The sequence below is a fragment of the Papaver somniferum genome, chromosome 11 (assembly GCF_003573695.1).
Source record: "Papaver somniferum cultivar HN1 chromosome 11, ASM357369v1, whole genome shotgun sequence".
Taxonomy (NCBI): Eukaryota; Viridiplantae; Streptophyta; class Magnoliopsida; order Ranunculales; family Papaveraceae; genus Papaver; species Papaver somniferum.
Window position 1 is genome coordinate 136,457,758 of NC_039368.1, and position 25,121 is coordinate 136,482,878.

At 36.0% G+C, this 25,121-nt stretch overlaps 4 protein-coding genes across 4 annotated transcripts; 2 read left to right on the top strand and 2 right to left on the bottom strand.

Moving 5' to 3' along the window:
• Nucleotides 1-1,965: 1,965 nt before the first annotated feature.
• On the top strand, nt 1,966-3,102 carry LOC113325263 (F-box/kelch-repeat protein At3g06240-like). Its single transcript, XM_026573466.1, has one exon. It carries the CDS (start codon nt 1,966-1,968, stop codon nt 3,100-3,102), a length of 1,137 nt encoding a protein of 378 aa, XP_026429251.1.
• Nucleotides 3,103-3,274: 172 nt separating this feature from the next.
• On the bottom strand, nt 3,275-4,028 carry LOC113325264 (receptor-like protein 14). The gene is made up of 2 exons (XM_026573467.1): nt 3,594-4,028; nt 3,275-3,415 (listed from the first exon to the last, which is right to left on the bottom strand). The coding sequence occupies exons 1-2, from the start codon at nt 4,026-4,028 to the stop codon at nt 3,275-3,277; spliced, it is 576 nt and encodes a 191-aa protein (XP_026429252.1).
• A 77-nt stretch (nt 4,029-4,105) lies between these two features.
• LOC113325265 (LRR receptor-like serine/threonine-protein kinase FLS2) lies at nt 4,106-6,499 on the bottom strand. The gene has a single exon (XM_026573468.1). The coding sequence runs from the start codon at nt 6,497-6,499 to the stop codon at nt 4,106-4,108; it is 2,394 nt and encodes a 797-aa protein (XP_026429253.1).
• Nucleotides 6,500-17,597: 11,098 nt separating this feature from the next.
• Nucleotides 17,598-23,578, top strand: LOC113325266 (cysteine-rich receptor-like protein kinase 10). Its single transcript, XM_026573469.1, has 7 exons — nt 17,598-18,417; nt 18,524-18,667; nt 18,776-18,903; nt 22,527-22,737; nt 22,836-23,073; nt 23,159-23,309; nt 23,419-23,578. Exons 1-7 carry the CDS (start codon nt 17,598-17,600, stop codon nt 23,542-23,544), a joined length of 1,818 nt encoding a protein of 605 aa, XP_026429254.1. The 3' UTR covers nt 23,545-23,578.
• The last annotated feature ends 1,543 nt before the right edge of the window (nt 23,579-25,121 follow it).

Consider the following 25,121-nt stretch of genomic DNA (forward strand, 5'->3'; position numbering starts at 1 on the left):
TGGAGGTAGTTCGAAGTTTGAGGTATATGTTATGTTCCTTTGTAGTATTTTTCAGCTAATAGTTGGTTTGATGCTGTTTTTCACAAAAATGGCATGCCTTGATGCGGAATAATGATATTTTCAAATGGATGCTAAGTTATTTTTATTTTTTGTAGAACGATACTTAAAAGGCCACCACAGGTGGCCATCATGCTGGTGCTGGACCCGGATCTCTAGGAGTACTTGGAGCTGCCCCTCCCGCACGCACTTGAGCAGCAAGTTTAAAAGTTGCCCTCTCTCCTGATTCAGTCAATGTATTACATTTTCGGATCTAATTAAAATACCTTCTATTTTGCGTTGTGTTTTGCGGAAAATTTTTACACATCTTCTTTGTTTACTTGGTCACCACTCAAACCATCATTGCTTTACCAATTCAGATTCCACCAACATCTTAGTCACTCAAATTTGATACTATAATAGCAATTATAATATTCTAATGAGAGTGAACTTTTGTAAATTGGGAACTATGAGAATCAACCAAGTTTTATGTCATAAAATATAGTTTTCTAAACAGCCCTTGTATGCGTGAAACATTGTCTATTCATGTTTACGCACAACATACATTTGTAACTGTACACGAAAATACAACGATTGACGAAAATCATGAGAAACACACACCCTCCTTGTGATTGGATTTTCTACGTTATTCAGCTTTTTATGTTTGACGAGATCTGTGGTGACCGTAGGGTTTGTTCATGCACCCATTGACTGTCTCTGGGTTGGGTTTTTCATTGTTGTATCAGTTAGAACTGAACTGCTCATTCTATATGATAGAGCTATATATGCACCACTTTTTGTGTGTATACCTCCCACCACTTTGTATATGTGATGCAAAATAAGACTTTGTATCACCTTGCAGTTGCTGCCCGGCTTGGACCATCCTATTCCAGTATTCCATCTCGCAGCATGGACCATCTTATTCCATCTCACGGCGACATTGCACTGATAATGAACTCCACATAATATTTCCCTCTGGTTGGTTTCTTGAAAACTTTTTGGCAATAGATTCCACTAAGAATCTCCTTAGCATCCTTTGTTTATCATTATTCATGAATTATGTTTGATTAACTTGTTGTGTTTCATTCATTAACAAGTATTAGAGCGTGACCTTGACTTGGAAATTAAATACTTGTAGCAATATTATATTTCTTGCTTGTAGCTTTGTAGGTGCTGGTAATTGCATTTGACAAAGAGATGATAAACATTTTTTCCGAATCAAGTTCAAGAATAGCTTAGTATTCTTGTGAGGCAAATGGTCACCATCGGATCTGTGGCGCAATGATAGCGCGTCTGACTCCAAATCAGAAGAGTAAACGATGATTGAAATTCACCGCAAAACCTGCGGCCTTCAGTTTGTAGTGCTAGATTTTGCAAGGAAGCGGATACTTACTATTGGTGGAATCACTTCTTCATGAATTTCCTCCTACTCTATGGTGTGATAGCTTAGGTGCTACTTATCTTACAATGAACCCAATTCTCCATGGTCACACGAAGCACCCAGAAAATGATTATCAATTCTCCATGTCCGTTTTATCTCTTCCAAAGATCAGGTTGCAAATGTGTTTACAAAATCTACTCCAAAGGATAACTTTTGTGTTCTTCGATCCCATCCAAGTTTAATGTTTTGATCATTTGGTTCGATCGAGGGGTAGTATTTGGGTTTTGTGCGAGTAATATCCGTATATATCTCGTATCTCTTGTATCCCAAAAAAAAGTTCTGTAACTTGTTCAACAAGTTTCTTCCGTGTTTCACGTTAATTCTAAGTCTCGACTATTTCAATCCCGGCCACCGATCACCAACCCTATTTTCTTAATTTGAGGTATGGCAAAGCATTAGGGCTTTACAAACTTATTTGAGGTATGGCCACCGCACCAACCCTATTTTCTTGAAAACCATTTTTTTCCTTCTTCTCACACGACATAAAGATGAAGACGAAGAAAGAGGCAATTGCAGAAATGATATACTTTCCGGAAGACATTCTGAAAGAAATCTTTTTAAGGCTACCAGGGAGGTCTCTTTTACGATTCAGATGCGTGAGTAAGTCTTTTTGTACCTTAATTGATAACCCTAGTTTTCGTAGTATGAATCATGAGCTTAGTTACAGTAGAAACAATCCTAGTTTTATGTTTTGCGAGGCTAAACGTAACAAAATATACACGATAGATTATAAGTCAGTATCGTCTTTATTGCCATCATCAACAACGTGTGAATTTACTACTAATCACATGAATTACCCTCTCAAATTTCAAGATTGCGAAGTTGTTTTTTTGTCTTCATGTAATGGCTTGGTATGGATACATCTTAGAAAAACTGGTGGTCATGAAAAGGAGTATTATATTTGGAATCCGGCAACAGAAGTTTACAAGAGCATACCCATGCCAAGAGAAGTAAAAAGCCTCAGGCGTGGTTATGGATTTTGTTATGATTACAGGACTGAAGATTATAAATTGGTAAGGGTTGTTGTCGACTGGGCTTCAAAGTGTTCTGATGTTGATGTCTATACGGTAAGCTCAAATTCATGGAAAACCACTCAAATCATACCTTACAATATTTATTACCAAGGATATTGTGGTGTGCTCTTTTGTGGAGCTCTTCATTGGCTTATGCGTACCTTCGGGCGAGACTCCACTCATGTACTGGTTTGTTTTGATATTGTCAATAAGAGATTCGAAGAGGTTGCACTGCCAGAAACACCTATGCCATATCCAGAAGAACCTTTGGAAGCAGATATGTTGGATTTAGGAATAGGAGTATTGGGAGGGTGTATATGTTTAATTTATCGTTTTTTTGGTGTCGGGGTTGATGTATGGATGATGCAAGAATATGGAGTTAGAAAATCTTGGACTAAAAGTTTTTCCATTACCCACGAGAGTATAACCAGCAGTATATATTTGGAGTTGATGTGGAGTTTCAAGAACTACAAGATTTTATGGGGGATCGATTATGGATTCATTTTATATGATTCAAACAACAAAATATTTAGAGAAATGGTGATGTATTCTCATTGGACTGATAGGCTTACTGCAGCACGGAATTATATGGTTAGTTCAGTTTCGCTTTAAGTTACTTATGCAGTGAGATTTACTTATGCAGCACGGAACTCAAGATGTATATTTCCAACACTGTGTGTTTGGAAAGCTCGGTGATAACTGTAAATCCATCCTGCACAAGTTGGTTATCCTAGATATTGTAGGGTTTGTTCATTGTAGTATCAGTTAGAACTTAATTTCCCAGCTACATATACATCCAATCCTTAATCTTTCTGCAAGAAGCCATCAAAGATGAAATTAGCGATAAGGATGCTTCGCACTCCTTCCTAATATCAAATGCTACTATGACTATGAGATCATAATTCAGAAGAAAGCTACTTGCATTCTACATAGAATAGAACTTGTGACTGCAATCATTAATAAAGATTTTATTATTGTGATTGCAATTAGATACACAGATCTCCATTACACAAATTGGTAGAGTAACAGAGATAACTAGAATTCGTTTCAAAAAGATAATAAGAACAATGTGTTTACTCATTTTTATGTATACATCTTTTTACTATTGCAACGGCAACTGAATCAACAATTCTCCAATAAGGGAACCACCATTTCTGTTTATTTAGAAGCAAAACTAAAAACAAACTCCAAAATCCAACTCCAAATCCTAAGGAAACAATAGCATACAACAATAGCTTCTGTTTTGCATCCTCTTTATCATCGTTATCAGTTTCACTTGAAGGATTAGTTTTATCGATACCAATACTATGTTTACCCTCGCAATCTTTCTCCGTAGGAAATCCACACAAAAACTCATTCCCAACGAAAGCAGAACCCTCCAAACTCAACGTATCAAAGTGATTTCCTCTTGGAATCTTTCCGCTTAAATTATTATGAGATAAGCTTAAAAACCCAAGAGAATCGATCGATGTCAAAGATTGCGGGATATGTCCAGATAGTATATTGAAACTTAAATCCAAAGACTCTAATTTAGACATGTTTCCGACATTCAGTGGAATATTATTGGAGAAAAGATTATGCGACAGATTCAACATAGCAAGCCCATTTAAAGAAGCTATCTCTGTGGGAATTTGCCATCCAGAATGTTGCATGATAGATCAATTCCTGAACTATATTCGTATAGATCATCAAATTGTGCCACGCTGCCTTTAATGGCTAACTGAAATTGCATTTTACCATTTTGCGTTCGGCTTAGGTACAGAGTAGTTGTAACTTTTAGCATCATCAACTTTGTTATTTCTCTTGAAATGGGACCTGAGAAATTGTTTATTGACAAGTCTAATATTTGAAGGAAAAAGGTATTGTAAATCCCTATAGGAATGGACCCATTGAACTTGTTTGACCTTAAAGAAATAATCCTAAGGTCAGTCGGTGAACCAAAACCAGACGGTATATTACCTTCAAAGTTGTTATATCCTAAGTCGAGACCTTGCAAGGAGTAAAGTTTTTCTATGGACTTGGGGAAAGTACCATTGAGGTTGTTATGGCTTAATTGAAGATATTGTAGACGTTCTACTTGTTGAAGTTCATTCGGAACATTTCCAGAAAGATTGTTGTTGCCTAGGTTTAAATACCAAAGTAAACTGCATGACCCTATACTAGAAGGTATAGTCCCAGACAGTTTGTTTTTTGAGAGATCAATGAATACCGGATCATATGTTTTCCTTGGTTCTGGTGAACATATTGAAAATGGAATGGTACCCGAAAGTTTGTTCCCATTTAGACTAATTTCTCTAGCACTCGATATTCTTTCTCCAGCTTTTAATGAGATCTCACCATCAAGCTTGTTTTGTGATAAATCCAAATGATAGATACCTTGAGGTAAAACAGGAAGAGGACCACGGAGTTTGTTGTTAGACAAATCCAAGTACAAGAGATTTTTGAGTTCGGAGATGCAAGAAGGAATAGGTCCCATGAGGTTGGAATGAGACAAATTCAATTGCTTAAGATGAGTCAAATTGCAACTGAAAGTAGGGAATACGTTCGGATGCAGTTTCCCCAGTTTTAAAGTCTCCAATGTAGGTTTAGAGTACAGATGCACGCGTTCATCTACGTCAATGGTCAGCTTAGTTGAGGACAGGTCTAGACTTGTTAGTTTGAATTTGCTAATCAAAGAGATCAGTGAGACAGTGCCCCGGATAGCGTTATTAGATATACGAATGTCAACAAGGTTTTTGAGCATGGTAATGCAACTTGGTAATACTCCTGTGATATTATTACTATCTAAAAAAAGTTGTCGAAGTAGAAATTTTTTGCAGATTGAACTTGGTATGGGTCCTTGAAAATTATTGTGAGACAAGTCGAGAAAGTGTAGTTTTTTTAAACTGGAGATCGAAGAAAGATTACTTGTAATGTTATTATTGGAGAGGTCTAGATACTGCAACAGAGAAAGATTGTAGAATGAAAAAGGCACGGAGGATCCTTGAATTGAACACCCTGAGGCAGAAAAACTGACTAATTGTGGTGCATTTGAACTCGGAATGTATCCAGTTGCATTAGTTGATGATATCTGAAGTTTTTGTAATTTAGGCCAACTGCTGGGAAACATTCTAGTTAGATCAGTGTGAAGATATGGATTGTCACTCACATCAATCTCTTTAAGTTGAGGAAGATAAGGAATCGACGAACCTTGATATAAACCACAAGAAGGTAATTCAAGAGTTATAAGTGCAGTTAAATTAGCCAGTTGTAATGGTATTAAGGAATTAAAGAAGTTGCCACCCATTTTAAGAGAGACTAGACGGGAAAGATTGTGAAACTTATGACGGATTGGGTCATATATCCTGCAATTAGAGATGTCGAGTTTCCTAAGATTCGAAAGATATGGAATATGATGTGCGAAATTCAGTTTTGAAGATGTGGCCTGATCAGATAGATCAATACCACTCAACCTTAGTACCTGGAGATTTACTAAACCTCTCATCCATTGTGTAGATGACGAATTTAAGCAAAACGTAGGAATATAAGGAAAAGGAAAATAATCTCCATGAAAATAAGAGATTGATTTGCAAGATAGATCAAGGTATACTAAAGATGATAAGTTGCCGAAATGTGTGGAAATTGATGATGTAAAGTTGGTGTTTGAGAGATCAAGGTGGGTGAGTTTAGTTAGCTCAGAAAACCGAAATAGGATTTCCGGTTCCAGATTATGAAAATCATTGAAGGCAAGATCTAGATACTCTAAATGAGTAAGGTTGAATAGAGAAGGAGACAGTTTACCTGTTAATGAACTGCTTAGTTGGATGACGGTTTCTTCACCGTTCATAGCTTCGTCCATATAATTTTCTAAGTGTACATTCCGGAGGTCGATTGATACAACATGAAAAGTGTCATATGAGCATCCAATACCATGCCAACTGCAACAGTTTTTATGTTGGCTGCCTTCTTGCCATGAAGATAAACGATTTGATGGGTCTTCCAAAGAAGACTTGAAAGTTAAGAGTGCCATTATTTCCTCTTCGTGGCATCCATGAGACGGCAATGGGCACAGAGTGATAGTGCTTAATAAGAAAACAGGAAATGAAGATGGATAAGAAGAAGATGAAGTGATATCATTTGAGTTGTCTTAGAACATGAATTCATCGCTACCTAAAACCGAATTAGCTCAATGCGAATCTATAATTTTTTTGTTGAATGGTTTATGTCTTTAATAGCATATTGCATTTGACAACTACATAAAACCACCTTGTTGTGCATACTGTAGCCGTGTATTTATCGGGACATGATGAATTGCATTAGTGTCTATTACAAGTTGGGGTAGTTAAAAAGCCATAAAAGCATTATTGCAGTTGGTCCCTCCGATGACCCGTATATATTCCTGTTACAAGTTATGGCAGTTAGCATATCTGATCCCACAGCCATCAATTACTTGCATATATGTGATGCAAAATAAGACCTTGTATATCCACTTAACGTCTCCTTTGGGTCGGTTTGTGGGATTGCTTTCGGCAATGGACTCCACTCAGAATTAATATCCTTAGCTAGCTATCTTTGCTTTATTCATCAACAAGAATTAATGCGCAGTGCGACCTTGACTTGGAAATTAAACACTCCTAGCAATTTTTTTTCCTTGTCGGTATTGCATTTGAGAAAGACCCACAATAAAATATCGTAATTATGCAATATTGCTAATTTGAGTGCTAGATTATTGGGGAGGGTGCTAAATGCAATGTAGGATAAAGCACCTTCTTGTTTGTCCAATATGAAATTTGTTGCCCTCCTCATCCGTATGGTACTCCCATTAACAGTCATGGTCGGTATGTGGGTGGCTAGGCGCATTTGAACAATAAAAAAGTTATTTAAACTTTTGAGGCAGATTATTACCTGTTGGATATGTTGCGCAATCACTACACCATTTCCATGATTTTGTCACAGGCTATACCTGTTACTTATTTAATTTGTAACAGTTATAACCGTACAAACTAGGCCGTCATTAATAACTGTGTTTGTATTTTGTAACGGTTGTATCTGTGACAAAACGCAGATACAATAACATTTGAAAATCGTTACAATATCTAATACCCACAATTGGACTAATTTTATGATAGCGACACGTGTCTTATTTGTCACATTTATCGTAACGGTTTTAGCTGTTATTCTCTATTAATCACAATTCAGAGCATGACACGGGTCTTTAAGGGTCAGATTTACAACAACGCTTATAACTGTTACTGAACCTTTGCAACGATTGCTCTGGCGACACGTGTCCTTTTTTGTTACGCTTAAAGTAACATATGTTATTGTTGCATTAATTTGTAACAGTTACTCAGAGGACACTGTCTTCCTCTTTTCACGTCTTATGATGACGCGTGCTGTTTTTTCTTCACAATTCGTGTCACAGTTATAACCGTGATAAATTGTTCTGTTACAATTAAAAAAAAATGGGTAGCCCAGAACATTTTCATGGACCTGGACTTCCAGTTTACAGGCCTGTAATGCAATTAAAACTGAACTTGGAACCCAGACCTGCAATTTCTTATTTTTCATCAGTTCATGCATTCTCAAAGAAGATTCATACATTCATTAGGAATACAAGTACAACAGAATCGTTCCATTCGTTATGAAATTTAACCCAAAACTATTCAAAGCTAACACTCTGAGCTGCCATAAAGCTCCTCAAAGTAATGCAGCCCTTTAATGACGCGTAATCTGTCCAGCATGTGCCTCGCCATCAAGCCTTCAGTATTTAAAAACTCAAGCTGATGAAAAAAATGGTATTCAACAATCAATGACCAACATGATGACCGATTCAATCATTCAAGAAAGTGAAAACACATTGTTCTTTAAAATTTTATTAAGAGCAGTAATTGTACGCTGTCCTAGTGTTGGTGGCAACTGAAATGACTTGGTACAGGTTTGTCCACTCGACATTACTGGAGAATAAGAGAAATGCTAGTCACTACTAACTAGGTAGCACCTAATCTAGGCTCCGCGTAATTTTCATCTAAATGTCAATATACAACATATCAAAGTATTTTTGTTCGGGAAGGCTTACTACTCTTCTCAAACACTACAACAATAGAAGGTTCACATCAGATTGGTATCACACCGCCCTGAAGTTATCTATCAGTGAAGTAATTTATTGCCTACATTCCGAAAAAACAGAAACTGACCATCTTGTACCATCTAAAGTAGTGATCAAAGTTATGATACAAAGATTCTTACTTGAGCCAAGTAGTTCACAGATTGCTCGCTGGCGGTGGAGCGCATCCATATTTCAAAATGATCTACCTTATCACTGTTTAAAAGAATGCATTCCATTAGTGAGAAATCATAACCATGCCCGTGAGGCACTCATCATCCATGATATATATATTTGTAAAATGCTCATCCCATTGAAATTCCAAATAAATTAGACACTGCACATACACCATATGGCATTGCTCCGAATGATGAAGAATAAAATAAACAGGACGCTCAGAATCAACAAATAATTATATTGGTGAAATCAAAAATAAATCTACACTAGTTTTTAAACTTCTTTAGGAAGATGGTTGCGAAATAGCTAGGCCAAGAAAATTATTAACATACTCGATCTCTTCCTTGTTACTATATTATGCAGCCATACACCTGACTAATACTGTCGCTGTGAAGGTTATAATTAGGAACAAGTTCATCAGGAAATGGTGGAAGTTCATAACCATACTCAGACCTATCAAAGCCTCCTCCAGAATCACCACCTTGTAATCTAAAGTAGAATAGAAAACTGGACTAACAAACATAATCTTGTAATGCAAAAGTATGAATGAATATCAGATAAAACTTACATCGTGTCAGCCTTCTCCTCTATTATCTTGATAAATGCCTCAACCAAGTCTGCAGACGGACAATTTGTCTCAGTTATCTTGCAATGCTTTTGATTATCATTTCTTTGAGTAACTGCAGTGCCTACAAAAAGAAAGTTGGGGTAAAATTAAGTCTACAATGGTGGATCAGCGAAAACCAAATGGGGTTGTTTCTCAGTTCAAAGATAATCGGTAAGTTTAATCAATTACTTGATATATAACAACTTTGACATTTTTTTTGTGCTTTCTTCAGTTTTGGAGTTTAAGAGATGGAGTTAGTGTTTTTCATATGTTATACTGAGAAACTTCAGGATTAAAAACAACCAATTTATGTTCCTTTATTGCATGCCACCGTTGCAACTTTTTTGGACACAGGTTCTAAAGTAGACATGGATAAATCTATTGCGCAGAAGTTAAATACATACTAACACAGACCACACTTATTGGAAATAACAATAACAATTAAACAGATAGAGAATCTTAGTTAAAGTACATATTTGTGTTATCCTGTTGAAATGCTAACCACATAAATCAGAGTTTAACAGAAACTTGGTAACAAACGGTTGACTTTACTTTCTGAAACACTTCTTTGTTAGATTATGCCTTCAACTTGTTAAAATCTACAGGTTTTAGTATAATACCAGTACGTTAGTTTAATGAAACTAACAACAGGGCAGTTGTAAATCCTCCCTATGCCAGCTCGAGCAAGGGAAGACAAATACGTCAATGATAGACAGGGGAGTTGTCAATCCTCCCTGCCAAGCAAAATAAAAGAAAATACATCTCCTGGCCATTGATAGACAGGACACAAATAGCATACATAATTGCACAGGAGCTAGACAAAGATATAACCATAAATGTAAGTAGACAAAAATTCTTACTTCTTCTCCAAGTATAGTTAACTGATCCATTTGGACCAGCTGCATGCCATAATGGAATACATAACTTCACAAACATTATTTTCGGTTAATATCAGGTATATCAGCTCTCTTCTTTCTTATTACGTACTCCAAATAAATCAGTTTGGTAAGAAATTTCATTCGTAACAAATTAAACCCAACACATAGGATACAAAAGGCTACTTTTTAATAGGACACAATACCAAATAAGCTCACATTATTAAATATTGTGGATCACACTGGTCCATGGCCATTGTTGTCACGAGGTGACCGCACAAAAGTGGTCCTTCAATAAGTAGTTCTCTTAGGAACATGACCTAATCCTTCCTCATTTAAGCTCTCTGACTCATGCCAGATACCTATAATTTCAAGTATAAAACTCAAATTCTCATTCTCAACTCATAAAATTTCAAGGGCTAGTACATACTACAACTCAATAGGCTGCAAATTAATCAGGAAAACATTATAAAATCATGACCGACTTGCGAGTTACAAACTCTATTATCATGACAGACTTGCGCGAGTTATAAACTCTTACGATTTAAGATTTTTGGACTAATTCTTTGTATATATCCACAGGTTTCTTTGCATTTTATGCAGGTATATAAATGTCACAAAAATGCATTCCTGGTCAAATTTAATCATTTTATAAGATTGCAGAGCTTACTCCACAACTTCTAAAAATTTACCTCGTCAAAATGGAGAAACATGTGGACGATGAGATAGATGAACAGAAAGATCCTTCCAACCTGATATCAAACAAACTTGCTAGAGTCAAATATCGATCATGCCACTACAAAGATCTTTATGATAACTGCAAACTGAGGTATAAAACTTCAAAGGCCGCATATACTTGCATCCGTCATTATGAGATGGAAAGGAAATTAATGTCAAGCAATGTGAGGGAACACCCACCAAATGCAATAGTAGAACTTAAAGTTTAGGTTTTATATGCAATTAGAAAAACATTTCGTAAACTCTATACAGAATAACCGCATTAAAAACATAGTATTCCCTAAGAGGGTAAAGAGTACCAGCCAAGATAGGAACATAGCAATGCGATTAAACATGTAGAGTTTAGAGCCCTTTTGTCCAGCCAAATCCAAGTACCTGACAAATTTGGTTGACAAGACAACAATAAATTGGTGAACATAATCATTGTAAAAGTGAAGCATACAAAATTAGGTTATTGAAATTTACCATCTTAAATTGACTAATGGAGTCGTGCATTCTGAAAATAGAACCATCAATATGTATATTTGTCCTTCACCACTTATAAGTGAGAGAAGGATCGAAAACATGGAATGTCGACGATCACGTCAGGTTAGGATTTAATTTCCATGAGTTGGTTATACAACGCAGCACCGACTTTGAGGGACGCCCAAGAATGAGTAGTATGGAGTTGGTTAATCCTACTTTTAAAATAAAAAATAAGGGATTAGTAAATACAATTACTCTGCTAAAGATATATATAAATCGAGTGAAAATCAAGCTTACCCCGGAGATGTTTTGAATCAACCATGTGCCTGCAAAAAATAGCACACCTTTTTCCCTCTTCCTTTATCCGGGCTTGGGAACGGCATTGCAATTGCAATGGCGGAGTTAAAAAGGGTTTGATCAACAAAGACAATAACAATAAAGAAACTACATTCCGTAATTAAAATAAGAGCACAAACACTGTCTTTGAGAAAGAAAAAAAGCCGCACGGAACAACTATGCCAAAATGCATTTGCTTCAGAAAAATACATGCACTGTCACACATGTAGCTAAACAAGCAAGAACTAAACCATAAGAGATTTGCTCCACAAATACAGTTAAGCATGTAACTTAAGGATCTCAGAAAGAGAAATCAGCCACATCATATTCATTTAGGTGATGGATGGTCCCATGCCATTTCTTGTGCTACTCTAGGTACAACATTTAACCTCTTGACCCTTGGCCCAAGGGGAAAATATGTCAACAGTTCGGGAGGTTCACTCGAGGATGACTTCATCCCAGCTTGAGGATCAGCAGCAGGCTTTGGTAGAAGGCGAGCTGCTTAAGTAGAGTTTTCACCTTTACTCATCTACAACAAATGAGTTAAACTTCCATCAACAAGGTATTATGAGGTTAAGCAGCTACGATATTAAAATGCTTCTAAGGACAATAGTTGTTACAACATTCTTTCACACACATGACTTACATCAGTATACTCTGAATCTTCTCCAACAGAGGCCTCCCAACTGGCTTGGTGATTGGAATCACGTGGTTTTTCCATGTACTCCATGGCATACCCGCACAAAACAGTCAGAATAAGTCCAAACTTAAGTCTAAGTTTTGATCACGTAAGTATTTTCTAGTGAGCATTGTCTAAGTAGTTTTATTAAAGTTATACTGTAACCTAACTCTAAGTTGATGACCCACCGGCAATGGTCCAGGTGCAAACATAGTCTGTCAAGAATAGGATAACCCTGTCACCGAGAGTACCTTTCTTGAATGGGAAACGACACCTGTGGCAGCTGCACTCACAGTTCTGAAATGAGCCATTTATGGCTTCCCTTGCAGCCAGGTGCTGCCACTGCTTGTCCCTATAAAGGTTTGCAGATCAAAAATGCATAAGCTATTAGTGCATCCATGAATATTTGGAATGGGAAATATAATAAAGACCTCAACATAGTGAATGTCAGATAAGCAGTTTAAAAATGGGAAATAGAATAAAGACCTCATAATCGAAATGCTAAACCACTAAACAAAAAAAGAAATACAGGCGTACAGCTTTCAAAAAAATATCCCAACTTGCAGGTTACCAAGAAACTTCAGTCAACCAACATGTAATACTCGCCCTCGCCTGCTTCACCAACTATGGAAATATCACCTGGAACTGAAAGGGAATTTAAAGTGAGCAAGCGTGCCCAGTGGATACTCATAAAGTCCAGAAGCAATCACCAGAATTGATTTTTAAAACATTTCTAACAACGATAACCTTGTGCCGAAAAATAAGCTTACTGACAAAAATTTAAACATTGGGCAAACATGTATATATTGCGACTTCCTCTATTAATAAAATTAATAAATACTACCAGCAAAGGTCAGGCCTCGGCACCATTCCATACCGAAAAACATGGTGAAGTCCCCATAGCATAATAAGATTATATATCGGGATCATTGGATCCCGTAATATCGAGGAAATACCAATACATACACTCAAACCATTTGGAATTCCATTCCCACACACAACAAGCATCAATAAATATACCTACTCCTTTCCAATCAATGGACAGAAATAATTGGACAGGAACATTTCAAAGAGTTCTAAGTTCAAACATCGACTAACAGATATGAATGACTTCCATAAATAAATTACCCAAACAATAAGAAATGCACAACCATTATTGCAATAAAATTTCATAAGTTCCCACCTTAATTTTGCTACGCAAACCTTAAGCTCTTTGATCTGCTTGGTAGTTTGAAGTTGTCGAAATCACAGAGAAGCTAAACTAAAGATAAAACAAGAGTCTAGTCAACTTACGAAATTCTCATAATATTCTACACCAACCAATTTGATTATAACTTTCTGGATGCACAATGGTTTTCGACAAATGATACCTTTGGTATAATAGGCGTGAGCAATAAACTCTACAAGGTAAACCTAAAGCTAATAGGAACGTAAGATGGTCGAAAATTCTGGTTAAGTATGGAAATCGAAAATTATCCTAATTCACTAATTCTCATACATATTTCTTTCCCAAACTAAAGAAAATTACCTAGTTTCCATCGTTCCATCAACAAGAATCGATTAGCTTATCTAACTGGCCTAATAGTAAAAATTTCCTCAAATAAAAACCAATCACTACTCAAATATTAATAAGTAAAAGAGATAAATTTGAGCAATGAAAGAAAGTTAATTATTACCTTAAGGAAATCCCGATCCTAACCTGCCCTTACTTTTTCTTCTTCCTCTAACAATTCTACTCTTCCTCTTTCTTATCTTATCTTTCTTTGTCCTCTCTCTAGCTATCTATACTTGACTGAAAACTCAAAGCACCTTATTCATCTAATTGGGGTCACTTGAGGTGTCTTTCTATCTAGCTAGTGAATACAAAGCTTATCTACAGTATCATGTCTAAACAACCTAATTCTAGTTGGTTTGTTGTCATTGCAAACCGTCTACACTTCCTGCCATAAGCCACTAAAACCCACTCAACTACCCCTGCTAAAATACCCAGGTCCAAATCAATACCTAGTCAGTAAATGATGTTAACAAAATAAAAATAATAATAATTAATAATGAAAAAAATAAAAAAATGTGAGATAAATTAATATTATGGCATCGAAACTGTTGATCACTACAGTACCGCCTGGAGGTATAGCAACTTTTAAAAGTGCAATTTCAAATCCAATCATTTTGGGAAGACTGGAGTTTCACAGGAAAACAACCTGACATAAAAATACAAAGGCCTAAGTAGTCACCAGAAACAACTAGAGCTGTACTTATTCAGAGTTGGACAGTCAAGACGAACTAACTCACCTCATTTAACCGAGCAATAGTCCGTCCTAATGGAATAGTTCCAAGAATCTCATCCACCACCGCTAAATCTAACAATCACCACCAACATCATGTCCGTCGTCCTCTACCTACAACACAACCGAGTCATTGATCTTGAAACCAACAAAGCACATCAGCTCCGACATATGCCTCAGTAACCACAACACCATCACAAAGATCAAAATTTTAGTCTGCTTCACTAACCTGAATCTTGCAGGCCATCGTAATTAACACAGTTGTAATGCAGGATAAGCCCTGTATCAACATTTAACATACCACTGAGTCATCTTACAGGAAATAACATAAATGGATAGCAAGTACTCATCAAATAAGACAACTAGCTAGGGAACCATTTAACATTCAGTGTTACCCTCGACTACTGCAGCTCTGTGTATGCATATAATTGCATATATTACAGTAATAACATCAGTTTTGTTTCAATAGTCCATGGTGATGTTTTTATTAAAGATCAGTAAGCTAAATCTTATTCATCATTGCATCCACATCTATAAACTTCTTGGAAAAATAACTTTCAACATAATAAATCTATATGGACATCAACTTAGTTCTACTAAACATGCAATTGATTGAAGAACAGATTATAGCAAACTTCATCTCCAAAAACAATTTATTTATTTCTACATCTCATACTATAATCAATCTAAACTAAAAGAACCCACATCAAAAAATCAGTTCTGTAATCAATCTAAACATTCAAAATACCCTATAATTTCACCCTAATCTTTCACCCAATTTCATATAACTAAATTATCAAACGATTCTGAAGATATAGATAACTCAATCACTTACCTCGTCAAGAAAAAGATGACCAACGAAATTATCATCAGCAGAATCAATTCTGAACCATCTTCAACGTTCCCACAGAAAAATCAATTTATCATCAACAAAATCCATCAACTCTGAACCATCTTCTTCATCGATTTAGGTCAAATCGATGGACATAATTAGCAGAATATATAACCTAGCTAAAATTGAAACTCAGATTCAGTTTTGGTGAAACGACTAACCTCACTTAGAAATTTTTACACTATCAGAGAGGGTTAATGGCGGCACCCACAAAGAAGAAGGGAGAAGGAGATTTTTCTCTTGTGTTGTGTCGACTAAATCAAGAGAAAAGGGTTAGAATTTGTCCAAGTCAAACTTCCTGCTAGGTCACGAGTTGTTGACTTGGTCTTGAATTCAGTTTTCTAATATTAAGAAAAATAAAAATAGATTTTCATTTTTAGAAATTAAATTAAATTGTTAGTTTGTGTAAATGTGGGAAAGTTGTGACAATCAAAATTCTAAGAGCGGTTGATTTGGGGTTGTTTTAGATGTGGTGAAGTTTTGGGTGGAACTATAATTTTAGATTATAATTGTGATTGTTTGGATAATTATCAACAAATATTATTGTCACTAGTAAATATTTTTTAATATTCTTATTTATATCACGAATACAAAATTTGTCACAGTTATAACTGTTGGAAGAATTATCACAGGCGTATCTGAAAAATAAACTGTGACAAATTGCACTGTGAGAAAATCCTGGTTTTGGTGTAGTGAATGGTAACGAGCTTGACTCCAGATCATAAGGTTGCGTTATTCGATTCACGTCAGATTCAACTTTTTTCCTTAACGGCGATTGAAATCCATTGTTTGCAAGCAAGCATAGATACCATTGCTAGATCAACACTACAGTTCATTATTGATTAATATGTAAGCTCTGGTGTTGGAACACAGGAAAGCGACCAAGGATGAAAACAACTCTTCTGATTTCAGCATATTTAGTTGTCATTTCGTCTCAATCTTTTCAAACATACCAAAGAAAATGAAAATGAAAGTTTGCACCAGCGTGTGCTATGCCCAAAGCACACAAATCATGTTTTTCTTTCCACATCTCAAGCCAGCAAATTTCACCCATATAAAGGTTGACCACACATCGAGTAATATATACAACCTGTTTAAAATCAACTGTTGCGTGTGGCCTTGTGGGCTGCAACTAAATTGTAGGAGTGAAATATCACACATTCATTATGTATGCGAAGTAAAGGTCATTTAAGGAAAGAAAAGACCATCGCGTATACTAAAATTAGGATGACGTTCTTAATGATGTCAGCATAGTCACGAATAAAGTGTGATGATCTGTGCGAACGAGTAAAGTGTGCGAAGTTGAGTGAATGTACATGAGCGATTGTAACACACAGTGATTCCAAAAATAGGGGATCTATTAGCTGTCATCCACTATATAGTATCCTATATAAGGGGAAGGAATCTGTGTATTGAGAGAGTTCTTTAGTATGTGTAAGACAAGAAACTAGGAGAGAGAAAGTTTATTTGGAAAGCAAGTAAAGTCATTGTGTTATTTTATAACCAATTATAGAACTTGATAAATAATAAAAGAATTTGATCATAATTTTACTTAAAATCTGATCTAAGTTCATTAAGGATGTGGTTGTAAGATTTCTTGCAACTACATAGATGCTAAAGCAATCCTTTAGCCTTCTCCTACCAAGCATCCAAAACGTCATCCTCAAGTAAAACAAAGTGCACCTACGGTAAAACGCTTGAGATGGGATTTCCTTACCCAGCGGTCCAACCCCAACACAGTGAAGCTTACTTTATCAGTTCTGAGTCAATAAACGGAAATTTAATTAATAGTTTTGAAGAAAAAAAGAATGTTCCATAGACAATTGGCCAGTTAGCCTTTAATATACGCGTCTGGAATTTTTTGGTCCAAGAAGTCCAAAGTTGAATAAAAAAGTACATCAAAATATATCTATATTTTTGTTGAAGTATGTTGTTCATCAATATTCAAAGAAAATTCTAAACATTTTAAAGATGTTAACTCACAATCCCTCTGCAACAGAATTTATCCAAATTCCATTTCTGTTTATCATCTTATTACGTGGATTACATATTCAAGCTCAAGACACTTTTCTCCATTGTCCTGCTAATACTCCAAATTATACTTCTGGTAGTGAATACGAAACCAACCTCAGAAAATTTCTTCTTCCTTCTTTGGTTTCAAATGGTTCTATTAATGGATTTTTCAATACTTCGGTGGGTACGAATCCAAACAATACTGTTTACGGACTTGTTCAGTGCCGAGGTGATATTTCTATGGATTCTTGCAAATCTTGTCTAAATTCTTCCAGTGTTGTTGTCATTCAGAAATGTACTAATCATATAGACGTCGATGTTCGTCTTTATGAATGTCTTTTACGCTACTCCAATACTAGATTCTTCGGAGAAGTTGATGAAAGTTTGCTTGTTTGGTTTCCGAATCAGGAAAAGGTTAATAATCTTGATATATTTAATGGTCAACTAGGTAATTTGATGAATGATCTCATGGCTGATGCTTCATCGGATTCGTCTAAGTTTGATGTTGGATCATTTAACTATAATGATTTCAGTAAAATATATGGTATGGTTCAATGTACTAGAGATCTGTCAAGAGATTCTTGTACATCTTGTTTACAAGATATGATTGGTAGAATTCCAAGTTTATATAATGGATCAAGAAGTGGACATATAATGACTCAAAGTTGTTTTATAAGATATGATGATAACATGTTTTACGAATTACAAACACCGCCGCCACCGCCACCGGACACAGTTCCAGGTTCTATGTCGCCGCTGCCGTCAGATTCTGGAAAAGGTTTATTTTATTTATTTATTTATTTATTTGGCTTTTGTTTTAAGGATGAATGAATTAGTTGATCTCATGAAAACTTGAGCTTAATTTCTTGACATTGCGGTAACAGAACCGCCGCCAGGGCCAGAACCGTCGGTGAATACTGTTGCAGTAGCTGTTCCCGTAGTAGTTGGAATTTCGTTGGTGTTAGTAGCAGTGTGTTTTTACTGCTTAAGGAGAAAGAAAAGTGTGACTAGTAAATCTGACATTCAAGGTAATTAAGCTTTTCACTTTTTGGTTTAATGTTGATTTTCTATGCTAGTAATAATATATGAAACCGGCGATTAAAACTGTGCAATTTTTTTTTTCTTTTTTACTGCAGGAGCTTCCAGGGATCCAATGGAAAATCAAGATTCTTTGCAATTTGACCTGGTTACAATTAGAGATGCTACAAATGAGTTTTCTGATGCTAACAAGCTTGGGGAGGGTGGTTTTGGTGCAGTCTACAAGGTAAGAATTACAAACCCAAGAGCCCAATTATTATTTTTCAGCGTTACAAGCCCAATAAGATCACATGTATCAAAAACCAATCATAGTCCACGGGTAAGCATGGGCCGGTATGGACAAGTTTTTACCTCATCCGCATCCAATCCAATTCAATACGGATTTCAAATTCGGCATCCGCATCCAATCCAACATCCAACGGATTTGCATCCAACAGATGTACGAATGAACGGATTGGGTGTGGATAATCCAATGGATTTGTGTTAATTAAAATTTATAATGAAAAAATAAAGTCAATATAGATGACTTCTTATAGAACCTACCCATTTTATATATGTATATAAATATAGAAATGTCATGGACAACACTCCAAGCAAACACCTTAACAATTCCAACATTGTTTTTATATTTTCTAGAAACCATATAAATGCCCTTAATCTAACGGGTATGGATGTCCAACGGATTTTCATGGTATATCCGTGTCCAATCCGTAATTCGTTGGATTTCAAAAATCTCATCCGCACCCAGCCCATTAACAAACGGTCCGGACATCCATCCGCAACAACAAGGTTGGTCCCGGTTAAATCCGCGGATTACGGATAAAATGCTCACCCCTAATTCCTCATTAATAATACTACTTCAGTCCCAGCAAAAAATCATCGCTTTTACCAAAACATTTACGAAAAAGGTATGATAATAAGTTCATATTTCATAAAATTACTCTTCTCTCCACATAACAAATAGTAGAAAATTCTAGTTTTCACCCGTAATAATAAGTTTCTTTTAACAAAATAGAAATACTTGTGAAATTTCTAATTTTCACCAATGATAACTAAGGACAGTTGGTGAAAACTCAAATTTTAAACCATAATAAATTCTCGGTAACATAACTGAAATAATTGCAAAAAAAAATTCTAGTTTTGGTCGATAATAACATTAGGCATGATATGAATACGAAAAATGATTAGTGAAATAAAATTATTCTGCAAAGATTTTAATGGAAGCGAGATCAAATTTACAAAGAGGAAGGATAAGTGAACGATGTTATTTTTTTTCGAAGAGAAGGTTATATTAAAAGAAAAAAGAGAACCAAGGATCAATCCAAGGTTAATACAACGAAATTTACATACATATTAGAGTACCCCAATTACTCCAAATTAAGCTAGGATTAATATACTTAATAGTATCGTTGTCACAAAACCATAAGACTACCAATTGTTTTACCAAATCAATATTTTCTTGCACACTCTTGTGACGTTCTCCAGAAACTCTTCCATTCCTCTCCTTCCACAAAATCCAACAAACTGCATAATGAAAGATTTTCCATACATCCTTACCTCTCCCTTGAAACACATTGTTAGACCATGCTTCGTACAATTGAATCAAAGTATTTGGAAATGGCCAAGCTATCCTAAAGGATTTGATGAAATAATTCCAGATCTCAAAAAGTACTTACAATGAATGAACATATGATTTGCTGACTACCTGACGTTGCTGCATAAAGCACACAACTCACGATCAATGTTCACACCTCAATGTCGCAACATATCCCTGGTAGGTAACGAATCATGAAAAGTAGCCCAAATAATAAAGCTCACCTTGTTTGGAATGTTACCTTTCCAAATAAACTTATCAAAACCGCACTCTTCAAGGTTACCTGAAAGTATTTCGTAACATCTTGAGGTATTAAAGTTCTCCATAATCACCACCTCATCATCCGCTTCAACAAGCTCAAGGAAACGATTTAAGTCGCGCCTTAAAAGATCCCATTCTAATTGCTCATTAGAATTTAGGGGCCTCTTAAAATCACAAACCCAAACTTCATTTGCTATCAGTCATAAACAGTTGCATCCTTAGCCTTCGATGCCTGGTAAACAACAGGAAAAAGGTCTTGCAATTTCCACCTATCTGACCAACGATCCTTCCAAAAGCGGATGCGTTTACCATTTTCTACGGTGAAAGTCGCCATATTTTGAACCGTCGTCACCATGTTAGTAATTAACGTTCTTCCAAAAACTTCTACCCTAGGTCTTATCATCCACATCAGGAATTAAAAAATTACTATTATGAGCAAATTTTTCATTTACCAACCTCCTCCATAGACTAGTTTTGCACTTCGAAAATCTCCAAATCCACTTAACCAGCAAAGATTGATTAATTCTCCTCAAATTTTTCACGCCTAGACCCCTGTTCACTTTAGGAACACAAAGCTTCTTCCAAGAAACCCACACCAATTTCTTTCTACCTTACACCACACCCCACAAAAAATTACGCATAATCTTAATCATTCTTTTTTCCACGCAAGAAAAATAAATAGGTAAACTCGCAAGACAACTCTTAATAAGAATTAGTCTACCTGCTTTATTAAGTTGCCTTTTCTTCCAAGATGCTAGCTTTCGCTCCATTCTGAGCAGAACATGTTCCCAAACAGAAGTATTACGCCAATGTGCACCAATCGGCATCACAAGATAAGTAAACGACAATTTTTCTGTCTTGCAACCTAGCTCTCTGGCTAAAACATCGATCACCTCATCTGCTCCCACACTGATCAAATTACTTTTATCTAAATTCAGCTTCAAACCCGTAATAGTTTCAAAAACTGCCAGAATGATTAAAAGATGTCTGACTTCCTCCACCGAAGCATCAATGAAAATAAAAGTATCATCTGCTAATTGAAGATGAGAGATAATAGTACCATGATCAACCACTTTGAAACCAAAAATCTGATCTCTATCAACCGCATCATTAATCAACTTAGAAAGAATATCGACCACCAAAAGAAACAAATACGGTGATAATGAATCGCCCTGTCTCAAACCCTTGCTTGGTTTAAACTTTCCAGTCGAACTTCCGTTTACAAGAAGAGAAAGATGAGTAGAAGTTACACACCATTTGATCCAAGAAATCCATTTGACGCCGAAGTCGTGCTTCTGTAAAATTGTGAACAAAGCTTGCCAATTAACATTATCAAAAGCTTTCTCCATGTCAATCTTGCAAAGGATTCCCGGTTTCCTAGCCTTCAATCCGCTATCCACACACTCGTCGGCAATTAGAACACCATCAAGGATTTTTTTACCGTGAATAAAAGCCCCTTGAAATTCATACATTATCTTATAATTTTAGCCCTAATTTTTCTATAAAACTCAAATAACAATAAATTTAAAGCTAATTTTTTTTGTGATATGTATGTTCATTTTACAAAACTCTATATTATTACTAAAAATAAGCAGAATCTGAGATAGCAAACCTCACCATCTCCCAATTTTAATTTTAACTATTAATTTTAAATGGTTGATTTTGAAAATGGTCGATGCATGCGTTATACATCTACCGCTTTGCGCCCAAATATTTTCCTATATAGTATGGTAATAAAGGTTTTATTTGCAATTAGAAAAGTGTTAAAATTGTGAATAAAACAGAATAACTAACAAAAATTTCCAATTTACCCGCTAATTTTGTATCTCCACGATGGATTTCTAGAGTACCTAAGCCTCTCCCGTGGTCATCTTAAACAGTGTGGTTGAAACTTTTTTTTGATTGAAAGTGTGGTTGAAACTTAATAACTACTTATTAAAGGCAATAGATGGTAAGCAGGTAAATATTTCTTAAGTCTGCTTAAACATTAACAGGGTAAGCTTCAAAATGGGCAAGAAATCGCGGTAAAACGTCTCTCTGTGAATTCGGGACAAGGTTTGCAGGAATTCAAGAACGAGGTGGTTTTGCTAAATAAGCTTCAACACAGAAATCTTGTCAGACTTTTGGGTTTCTGTTTCGAAGGCCATGAGCAGATACTCATCTACGAACATGTAGCCAATAGAAGTCTCGACAAGTACATCTTTGGGATGCCCACGGCGGCCCTATATATGTCTCCCTTTTGTTTTGAGAATCACCTATATATTTTCATGATGTGCTTAACTGTTACTGATGAGAATGTGCATATACCAGAAGAAAAGTTCTTTTGGATTGGGAAAAGCGCTACAAAATCATAGCAGGGATTGCCAGGGGACTTTTATATCTTCGCGAAGACTCTCGGCTTACTATTATTCACAGGGATCTTAAAGCAGGTAATATTTTGTTAACTGAAGAAATGGAAGCGAAAATTGCAGATTTTGGGCTGGCTAAGCTTTTCGAGATCGATCAAACACAGGGTAACACAAGTAGAATTGCCGGGACACTGTAAGTATAGTAGTGTTCAGCAAAAACGTATGTTTTACGTAAAACCTTTAACTGTTTGTAAATAACGTGACGGCACGATCTACAGTGGTTACATGGCCCCCGAGTATGCATTGCATGGACTATTTTCTGTAAAGTCAGATGTTTATAGTTTCGGGGTTTTGCTCTTGGAAATCGTAAGTGGTCGTAAGATTACCAGTTCTCATCGGTCATCTCCAACACCAGATCTTTTAAGCTATGTAAGTATGAACCCGTTGCCGAAATGTTCCTTCTCAAATAAGAAAAAAAAGGAAGAAAAGAATGCCTCTGTCAATCTACAACTAACCTCCTCGAATTTCCTAAATGCAGGCATGGAAAAATTGGAGAGAAAGGACACCCTTGGAGCTGATGGATCCAATTTTATCCCACTGTTCTTCAAGAAATGAAGTGATTAGGGTTATTAAGACATTAGCGCCCGGCTACACTCAAGAGTGATGCTATAGCCCTCACAGGACGGATATCTCCAGGATAAAACACCCTAATACACCTACTACTAGCATATGTAGTAGATGCTCAACTTGAGCTTGGCAACTCCGAAAAAACCGTTAAGGAAAATCGCGAATGCTTAAAAACCGCTATAAAATATTTTCCCTTAGGGGTCCCTCTAAAATATAGAGCAACCCCTTTCCCATAGATTTTATAAAAGTAGTGAATTTCTTTATATAATTGACAAATACAACTTAAAACTCCCCGATGTGGGACTAAAAGCTTTATATAGTTTCTTAAAACTACTAAAAATTGGAAACTCCACCATGTGGAACTAAACAGTTTCATTCACAAAATAAAATAATAAATTATAATTTTTTATTAAAACTTTAAAAAATTATTTTTTTATTAATCGTTTTCCAACATAAAATACACGGCGATAAAATGAATCCACGTATCTTTTCATATTGTTCTATACTCATTCTATTCTTGGAACGGGTTCGATAACTTAATCAACGGATAAGAATACAATTTGTAATAAAATGTTCACTATTCTCTCCCGCATGTCATCACTTACCATATCTACTTCCCGATTGGTTTAAAACTTGAACCATCTTTGCACGTGGTTATACCCTTCTCCAAGCATATGCATTCTTCAGTTACCAAATCCCAAAGAGTCTGAAGTTAGAAAATTTGAGAAAGTAATATGAGAAGTTTTATTTACATCTCCAAGGACAGACCTGAAAAAATGTCACCAAAGTACTTCTTCTCATCTCTAGTGGCCAATACTATTATGCGTATGCTCCACGGTTGTATCGGTGAGTGCACTTGGCAAATTATTGTCATGTCATTTCCACCATATAAACGGTAGGGCTTGCCCCTCTTCCGAGACCGCTATAGTTTTCCAAACCACATTTATCTTCTTGGTAACTTTTTCATAAACACCTTAACAACAATGTGACTACTAAAAATCCAGTAGCACAACGAAATCTGATCTAAAGGTGAAAATGATATCAATGGAATGATAAATGTAATGTAAGAAGAAAGAGATGAGAGATATTGAAATGTTGACACCGGATTTAACGTGGTTCGGCATACTGAGGCCTACGCCAACGGGTTAGTGATTTTATTAAGTGTGTAAGAAGAGCCTCCATTAAAGAGGAGTTCTGCAAGTGAAAGAGGTAAAACTGATGAAAAAGAGAAGACCCCCACTCTACCGTAATCTCTTCCTTTATATAAGGAGAGAGGTACAAAGACATTTACTATATTACCCTTAGCTTAATAATTAAGCTAAGATAGAAAGTTGTAGTGTATGTTGATGTAGAGTTGAAAGTTGATGAAACTTTAATCTACTGCCACGTGTCTATAATATATTTGGTATCTACAATTTTCCCCTTTTCTTGAGGGTTGTTGATGAACGATCCTTAAGAAAATATCTCCATGTCTTGACTGTACTTTTGCTTTGATAATTGATGTTGTTGATGCTCTGCGCTTCGTCTTGACTAGGTCTGATGCTGCTATCGTGTCGTTGATGCTTGGAAATAGTGCAGAGCATTTTTTCCCTGGATCATGTGTTTCCCTGGTGG

Coding starts and splice junctions, on each gene's coding strand:
- LOC113325266 (XM_026573469.1), top strand. CDS start 17,598: ATGTTAACTCACAATCCCTCTGCAACAGAATTTATCCAAATTCCATTT. Junction 22,738..22,835: donor TCTCGACAAGTACATCTTTG/GGATGCCCACGG, acceptor GAGAATGTGCAT/ATACCAGAAGAAAAGTTCTT. Junction 23,310..23,418: donor CACCAGATCTTTTAAGCTAT/GTAAGTATGAAC, acceptor TCCTAAATGCAG/GCATGGAAAAATTGGAGAGA.
- LOC113325263 (XM_026573466.1), top strand. CDS start 1,966: ATGAAGACGAAGAAAGAGGCAATTGCAGAAATGATATACTTTCCGGAA.
- LOC113325264 (XM_026573467.1), bottom strand. CDS start 4,028: ATGTCTAAATTAGAGTCTTTGGATTTAAGTTTCAATATACTATCTGGA. Junction 3,416..3,593: donor ATTCAGTTGCCGTTGCAATA/GTAAAAAGATGT, acceptor TATTCTATGTAG/AATGCAAGTAGCTTTCTTCT.
- LOC113325265 (XM_026573468.1), bottom strand. CDS start 6,499: ATGGCACTCTTAACTTTCAAGTCTTCTTTGGAAGACCCATCAAATCGT.